General features: G+C 39.8%; 1 protein-coding gene across 2 annotated transcripts; it reads left to right on the plus strand.

Annotated features, from left to right (window-relative positions):
- The first annotated feature begins 1,343 nt into the window (after positions 1-1,343).
- Positions 1,344-6,596, plus strand: LOC132769861 (transcription cofactor HES-6-like). 2 transcript variants are annotated; one of them, XM_060766789.2, is made up of 4 exons: positions 1,344-1,708; positions 3,687-3,782; positions 3,883-3,961; positions 5,190-6,596. In XM_060766789.2, exons 1-4 carry the CDS (start codon positions 1,646-1,648, stop codon positions 5,594-5,596), a joined length of 645 nt encoding a protein of 214 aa, XP_060622772.2. In that variant the 5' UTR covers positions 1,344-1,645; the 3' UTR covers positions 5,597-6,596. The 2 variants fall into 2 exon arrangements, with proteins under 2 accessions (XP_060622772.2, XP_060622773.2); XM_060766790.2 differs by having other exon boundaries at positions 5,193-6,596.
- The last annotated feature ends 2,271 nt before the right edge of the window (positions 6,597-8,867 follow it).

The following is an 8,867-nucleotide window of genomic DNA, read 5'->3' on the forward strand; positions in this document are numbered from 1 at the left end:
TTTTAGTGTTCTGAGGGCTGTAGTCCATAAACCAGAATCCTGAGTTGTACTTGGAAATAATCTGGACATTTGTCCAGAAAAATGCACAGGGAATGGTTAATAGCCACTGATACTGATACCGTTATCTGGTATATCTTAGTATGTTCTGCACAAGCCCTGGGATAGTTCTTATTGCCAGACCTTGGGCCACTGCAGAAGTAGGACACCAAACTTGGTTTGTCACTGCTGCAAGGTCACCCTTATCTTCCCCCAGCTGTGTATCCTGCTGCTGGTCCTTGGAATGGCTGCTGGTCCTCCCTCCGTGACAAGCAGTGTAGTTTAACATGTCTTTAGCCTTCTCTGGCAAATAGTTTGAGTGCCTTACTGAACTAAAACTCCCAAAATTCCATAGCATTGAGCCATGGTATCAAATTGCATTAATTCTACAGTGTAGTAGTATCAAATTGCATTAATTCTACAGTGTGGATGCACATTAATTTGACCAATAACTACATTTAACTCCTTTTTCTTCAAAAAAAGAAAATAGCTGGCCCTTCAGCCAGTTTGGCAATGGAGAGAAATGGAGAAGATGATGCTTCTTATATGCCTACAGATTTAGTCTCATCATACGAAGTGGAAAAATGTAAAAGTTGCCAACTACTCTTACAGGGTACAACCACTTGTGCACTGTTCAGGTGTCACAGTATCATGTTGCAGGTCGATCTCCACGCTGCAGTTACTCTGTGAATTGAGATCTTGAGTGACATCACACTATGGCCCCTTGCACCATGTACCATGACTCTAATATGCAGGTGACATACAATAGCATATTGACCAATTGCAGCATGGTGCTTGTTAATTACTGCAACCCAGAGTCCCTATTTAGAAGACAACCATTAGATTCAATATATTATACTTTTTATTCCATAACTATTCTACTATGTTCATGATTTGCTGATGCTTTGGATAACTAAGCACTAACATGAATGATTCTCTAGATCAAATCCTCATTCTGTTATGATTATTGCTCATTTATGCATAACTATACCAGGCCATTGTAATTATTCTCCTCCTAAACAACTTTGTTATCTTGTGGGAAGGATGAAGAGTGAGAGCTTTTGATTTCCCACATCGAAAAGTGAGATCTTGGCAAAAATAGAAACAAAACCTAGACTACTAACCCAACTAGCCCAGGTGTACCTCAACTGACTTCACCCTATTATTTGTTTCTCCCTGGGAATTGGTGCCAATTGCATAGGGAGTCATGTAGCATCTACTGAGTGCTCCCATTTTGTGTCTCCTCCCCAACAAAAGATTTCTGCCAAGCAAAGCTTTGTAGAAAGGCTGGACATCTGTCGCTCTTTGCCTCTTTGCAAGCAGTGTGTGTATGTGCCTGTGATCTGGCCATTAGAAAAAAAATCGTGACCTGTCAGCTTTGATTGATGGCCACAAACCTCTGGTCTCTGAACCCCTCCTGTGGGAAAAAGGGCCAGCCAAGCAATGCCCTCATTCACATGCTAATACCCAGACTATAAATGCAAGCGGACCACTGCGCTCATGTAAGAGAAAGCCCAAGAAGGCAAGGAGAGCAGCCAGGCAGCAGAAGGGCTTCTCCCTTGTTTTTGCCTCCTCTAAGCTTTCCTTAGGGCAGGTGCAGTGGATTACAATGACTGCAACAACCCTGGCCAGTGGGGTGCCAAAACTTCCCACTCCCAAAGAGGAAAGGAAGGTAAGTGACATTTCATAAATGGTTTACTATTAAGCAGTCACTGGCTGTGTCTATTCTGAGGATTTAAGCATATGCTATGTGTTTGCAGTTTTTATGTCTGGTTGGTTGCTGTGTCTTTCTATGTTTTAAGAGTCTCTCTGCTATGGTACCTGTCTTTGGTCTATAAGCACTGAAAAGAAATAAGCTTATGGCCACTTGCAGGAGAGGAAACCAGAATAAAAAGTTTAACATGGGCACAAGCCTTGACTGTGTGTGTGTTAATCTATACAGCGTTTGGAAATGTTACGTCCTGGAATTACAAATGTCAGTATTCTACCAGACAGAACTAGAGAGTATCTTGGCTTGGGAAACATGGGGGCCACAATCCACAATATAACATTTCCATGCTTTAAAATGCACATGCATTATATAATAGAGCTGGATGTTTTCTAATCCAGAAACTCACATGGAATCCTATGGAAAGTCAAGTTTATGTAAATTAAACTATACTTACAGCACATCTAGATAATTTTAAAATTAAAGAACTACTCTTTATAGGAATGAATAGATAGTGGAGCCCCCGGTGGTGCAGCAGGTTAAACCACTGGGCTGCTGAACTTGCTGACCAAAAGGTCGGCAGTTCAAATCCAGGGGGTGAGGTGAGCTCCTGCTGTTAGTCCCAGCTTCTGCCAAACTAGCAATTCAAAAACATGCAAATGTGAGTAGATCAATAGGTACTGCTTCGGTGGAAAGGTAACAGTGCTCCATGCAGTCATGCCAGCCACATGACCTTAGAGGTGTCTACGGACAACACAGGTTCTTCGGCTTAGAAATTGAGATGAGCACCAACCCCCAGAGTTGGACATAACTGAACTTAATGTCGAGGGGAATGGGATCTGGATTGTTTAAATAGTCTCTTAGTGTTTTGTCAATGTGCAGTGAGCTCTTACTCTGGAGAGAAATACACACTCAGTTTATTGTTGCTTTCTTGGTAACTAGATTGTTAGATGCAATGTATTCTGAAATGCTCATAAAAACTTACTTGAAAGCAATCTCCCAACAATGTTAGCTATCGTTCATTGGTTTAGGCCAGGGGTCCTCAAACTAAGGCCTGGGGGCCGGATGCGGCCCTCCAAGGTCATATACCCGGCCCTTGCTCAGGGTCAACCTAAGTCTGAAACAACTTGAAAGCACACAACAACAACGACAATAATCCTATCTCATGAGCCAAAAGCAGGCCCACACTTCTCATTGAGATACTAATAAGTTTATATTTGTTAAATTGTTGTTTTAATTATTGTATTGTTTTAAAGTGATTTTTGCACTACAAATAAGATATGTGCAGTGTGCATAGGAATTCATTCATGTTTTTTTCAAATTATAATCTGGCCCTCCAACAGTTTGAGGAACTGTGACCTGGCCCTCTGTTTAAAAAGTTTGTGGACCCCTGGTTTAGGCTATCAGTTTGACTTGTCTGGATGTGGATACGAGCAAACTAGATGAAGAGGAAACATAAGGAGAGTATCACAATTACAATGTTTAAATGTTGGTCTTTGAGTATTCCGTCAGGCCTTGGAGTGTGTTATTGATTGATTAATTAATTGCACTTATCCTTATTTATTAATTTGTCATTCTTATCCTGATCTCCCACTGTGTGCTCAAGGTAGTTTACATGGTTCCCCTCCTCATTTTTACCTTTGTAACAACTCTATTGGGGTAGATCAGACAGAGGCCTCATGACTGGGTTGAAATGAGCCAGTTTGTGGCTCAGTGGAAACTTGAACATGGATCTCCCACGTCCTGGTGCAACAGAAGTCCTATTGCTCATGAATAATTTGCTGAGAAGTTAAATAAAAAACTATCTGCTTTTTAGAATTAAAACTTGTATTATTTCATAGTGAACATTTATGGTTCACAGAACTGACCAACAACTTCAGCCAAACATGTGGTTTAGAGACATAAAGCAGACTTCTAACTTTTGTCTCATTTATCTTTTTAGTTAAGAAAACCTTTGATTGAAAGGAAGCGAAGGGAGAGGATTAACAATTGCTTGGACCAGCTGAAGGAAACAGTTGTTGGGGCCTTTCATCTTGATGTAAGCAACTTTTTTTAAAAAATCACTTCTCCTTTCTCCCTAGCCACAGAATTATGCTTCTGGTTCCTTGTTATTAATTCACTTTCTCGTTTTAATATAGCAATCTAAACTGGAGAAGGCAGATATCCTTGAAATGACAGTAAAGCATCTCCAGAACATCCAAACCAGCAAAAATGTGGGTAAGTATATTTCTGATTTTCCATGATTTAATGCAGTCATTCCAAAGGTTCACCAACCTTGTAGTACATAATGTAAAATTATAGCCTAAGTGTACAAGTCAGACAAATACCCATTATCGTGAGAAAGCATCTAGTGAATAAAATTCTTAGATTTGGGGTTGACGTCTGGATGTTTTCCACATGATGAAGACACAGACATATTTAGGCAGTGTTACATAGTGGTTTGAGCACTGAAGTAGGACTCTAGGAATTCAAGATTTAAATCCTTGCTCAGCCACTAGGTGACCTTTGGAAAACTCAAGGCTCCATCTTCATTGCCATATAATGCAATTTTCATAATATCATATGGTCAGTGTATCCTCCTATAATGCAGTTTATGACCACATGTTGTGGATTTTAAACTGCATTATATGGCAATGTAGATGAATCTATCTCTCTCAGCCTAAAAAGAGAGCAATGACAATTGTCCTCTCATTTAATATTGGTACAAAAACCCTACAATAAAAAATGATCAGTTTTTAGAACTCAAACTTGTATCATTTTGCAGTGAAAATGTATGGTTAGCTGAACTGACCAACAACTTCAGCAAAACATGTATGTGGTTTAGATACATAAACTAGACTTCAAAAGTTTTCATAATCCAGGGTTGCTTTGAAGGCACATTACAATAGATACGAGACTGTGGTGTAATGTAAAATAAACCACCTGTATCTCATGTTTGATCAGCCCACACACTGCTTTGGCAGAGAAAGAAAATATGCCATGAAGGTGGACAGTAAAGAGCAAGTAGCTTACTCTTCATAGTTCAGAACAACTTATGTACAATGTGATCAGTTGCATCAACTCACATAATGTCCTTTTAAGAGAGATTTAAAATGGTTTTTCTTTGTCCATGTGGATAAACTTCTTTAGTAGTTCATGAAGCAAGAGTATACTCCAAACTCTGTCTCTCTCTGCTTCTCTCTTCTTCTCCCTCTGCACTTGCATAGCTCAAGCCTGAACAAAAATGTAACAGTAACCAAAAATCCCAGGCTCAGACTGCTCCCCGGGCATTGCCTGACCAATCAGCTTCATGCATCTTATTTTACAGTTGACACACACACACACACACACACACACACACACACACACACTGATTCCTTGCATGCTCCAACAAATACACATTCAATATTGAAGAAATCTTGTTTGTATATATCTAATAAATAAAAACTCTTCTGTTCTCACTCAGCAGATTCTACAACAGGCCTGGAAGCTCAGCAAAAATATAGTACTGGATATATCCAGTGTATGCATGAAGTTCACAACCTTCTCCTGACCTGTGAATGGATGGACAAGACCCTTGGAGCACGGTTACTGAATCACCTGCTGAAATCCTTGCCAAGATCTAGTGAGGAAACCTCCAAGGCTGATGTTACCCCTTCCACTGCTAGAAGTGCCAAGGGGATGACAACAGAGCTGAACCCATCTCGGGATCAGTTCTACTCCACTGAAGACAGACAGGGGTTTAAAAAGCCATTCCAGCCCCACATTGTAGGCACACACTGTAACCAGCGCAAAACACCACCTCCCAGTCAGACCTTGCAACCGCATTTTGCACACAGCATGGGGTCATTAGACATGTGGAGACCATGGTAAAAATGTCTTGGGAAAAACCTAATTTCTAATTTTAGACCTTCTGATATATGTATCTTATAGATATATCTCTTTAAAACACTTTTTGGAGCAGGTCTGCTCCTGTAGGTGTACTAAAGACCAGGGTACTTCAAGCCGAAGTTAACCTCTTCGTAGCCTGCATTGTAGAAGGCTGCTATTATTTATTTAATACATCTAAATTATTATATAGAATCTTATCTTGAGCCCTTCTTAGAATATCTGACTTATATAATGCTCCTTTCCACAAGCTATTAAAATAATTAACAATTGATTAATAAAAAAATAGGAACAGTGATGAAAGACTCTCATTAACTCTAGGATTATGCAGCTATTTTTCTCAATAACTTCTTAGATGTCCAAGTCTTTTTACCAGGTCAGGCCTAAATAACATAAAAACACCAGATCCTATCTGATCTTGGAGGCTAAGCAGATTCAGCCCTTATTAATACTTGGATAGAAGGCTACCAAGGAATACCAGATGCTTTAGACTATATTTCAGCTGACAAAAATGCCTGAGTCTCCTTTGAGTATTTCTCACCTGAGAAAAACCTACAAAATTCATGGGGTTGCCATAAATGGATTGGGAGCGTGCTCTTTCTGTTTTTTTTTTTTCTCTCTCTCTCTCTCTTTCACACACACACACACAGTCGTATTCAAACTGTCTAATGCAGTGGTTCTCAACCTGTGGGTCCCCAGATGTTTTGGCCTTCAACTCCCAGAAATCCTAACAGCTGGCAAACTGTCTGGGATTTCTGGGAGTTGTAGGCCAAAATACCTGGGGACCCATAGGTTGAGAGCCACTCGTCTAATGTATATGTCACCAATAAGTGAAACAAGAACTCATGATATATGATTCTGTTGATAATCAGATCTTGGGCTTTCAGGATATGGGTGAAGACTTGGTGAAGGCTTAATGATGAATGAACTGAAAATAACTAATATTATTTTCAGTGTAATAATAAAGTATTATTATTATACAGTTCATCTGTGTTTACGTTTTATTATTTGATTATTATTTATTAGTAATGTATTTGTTTCAGTTATCCAGTAAATACAACAAACTTTTCATTTTTAAAGAAATGTAGATGTTTCTTTTCCTTATTTCACTACATTCCAATTTGTAGCCAGCTATTTGTTTAAATGAGACCAAAAATTTACATTAAAAGCTGCAATTGATGTAAACTGGATACAAAAGGTTCAAGTGAGAAGCATGAAACTGGGACTTTTTGGAAATAATGGAAAAAGTGGGATGACAGGGGATTAATCGTGACTGTGTCACAGATAATCCTTTTTTAAGAATATAGATTAAGAACTCCTTCAGATTTCCTTCAGATTTTCTACATTTGAATTTAGGGGCATGTATTTTAAAATATCAAAATCTGGTCTTTGACCAAAGTTCTTCAGTGCAGCTGATGGGTAACAAGAAGCACTGTTAAGGTATCACATTTTCAAACTGGAGTAAAACAGGACCCTCTTCTCTCAACCCTTGATGAACCTTTATGTCCAGAATAATCTTTATTGGCTTCAGCATCATCTACATTCCAGACGGAAAACAAATGAAAAAAATGTGGCTGGGGCTAAGATGGCAACTCTTAAAATGTCTCAATTTGATAGGAACAGTTCTTGTTAATCCGCTGCTGTCCTACTGTTTAAAATGTCCTAGTTTCTTTCTCCTCCTCCTATTTTTTCCCTTTGCCTTCATTTTATTACAAGTGCAGCAAAACTGAGTTAAAAGTGAAAAAATAGTTTTGAACTGAGTTAACACCAAAGATGGGAGTGGAAAGGAGGAGCAGAATCTTATCTTTCTGAACAGATTCAAGCAAAAGTATGCTGCTTCAGTCTCTTCTAGTTTGGGTATTTATAACTTTTGTCAAAATCTTATGTTTCTTGGTTCCTCCTGTCCCAGTGTTCATTTCTGAAGTGTTGGGTGATATATGATGGGCTTACAGCAGTTTAGTTTTGCTTGAACCTTCTGAGGCCTCTTCTACACTGTCCTTATATCTCAGGATCTCATCTCGGGTTATCTGCTTTGAACAGGATTATATGAATCCCCACTGCCATGTAATCTGGGTTGTGAAGACAATCTGGGATCAGATGCTGGGATATAAGGACAGTGTAGAAGGGACCTAAGAAAGGCAAGATTCTGCCCCCTCTTCTTCCCCATCCCAAGTACACTGGGTGCAAACTACTTTCCTACTTTGAATGCAGTTTGCTGCAACTGAAAAACAAAGGTAAAAAGTAGTAGAAGAAAGTTACTAGGGCCCTTTCCACACAGCTGAATAAAATCCCACATTTTCTGCTTTGAAGTGGAATATATGGCAGTGTGGACTCAGAAAACCCAGTTCAAAGCAGATATTGTGGGATTTTCTGCCTTGATATTCTGGGTTATATGGCTGTGTGGGAGGGCCCTAAGACTCTGTATCTGAAAGTGGGGCAATTATATCTCTCAGCCAAACTGTTGAAGGGCATGGGCCTGCACCATCTGCTCAGAAAATCCATTCAAAAGCTATGTCCCAAATGAGGCACAAATATTAGACACTAATAATGGCTGCCCCCAGACAAACATGAAAAAGTAACCACAACAGGTCTATCCATAAATCACCCTCCTACACGTCTGCGGCCATGTTAGAATGCACTAGTTCTATGTTCTCTCTGCCAGAAGACTGCAGTTAGAACAAATGATGCATCTGATATAGAACTATATATAGAACTATGGGTCTCCAGTTCTATGCAGCAGGACTTTCCATTCAAATATCAAGAGCAGTGGCTCCCAACTTGTGGTCTGTGGGCCACCAGTGGTCTGCAAAAACAACAGTATGGTCAGCGGCCTCACCATCAATACACTGTTGCCTCAAAATCACGTCTAACAAGAGTGCCTTGTGAAACCCTCTTATAGTGCCGAGGCAATGGGATCTCGGGAGGGGAGAAGCTGACTACCCATGAAAGATTACTACTATCACATCAACTCTAAATTATTAAGTATGATTTTCTGTTGGTGAGCAGTTGGTGACTACTGGATGGCATGTTCTCCTTATCAGAAACCTGAGCTGATGTGGTCTATCCATTGCAATTTTCTGTGTCAGCACCACAAATAACCAAACCGAATCTAAGGTTGACCAAAAACCGATTTGTAACTCTTTTGGTACTAATGTTGGAGAGTGGTCCCTGGTGAAAGTGGTCCCTGGTAAAAAAAAAAAAGGTTAGGAACCACTGCTCAAGAGAGACTCATTGCAAACTGACCTCCCTTGCTCTC

Source organism: Anolis sagrei, chromosome 3, assembly GCF_037176765.1.
Source record: "Anolis sagrei isolate rAnoSag1 chromosome 3, rAnoSag1.mat, whole genome shotgun sequence".
In the NCBI taxonomy this organism is placed as follows: domain Eukaryota; kingdom Metazoa; phylum Chordata; class Lepidosauria; order Squamata; family Dactyloidae; genus Anolis; species Anolis sagrei.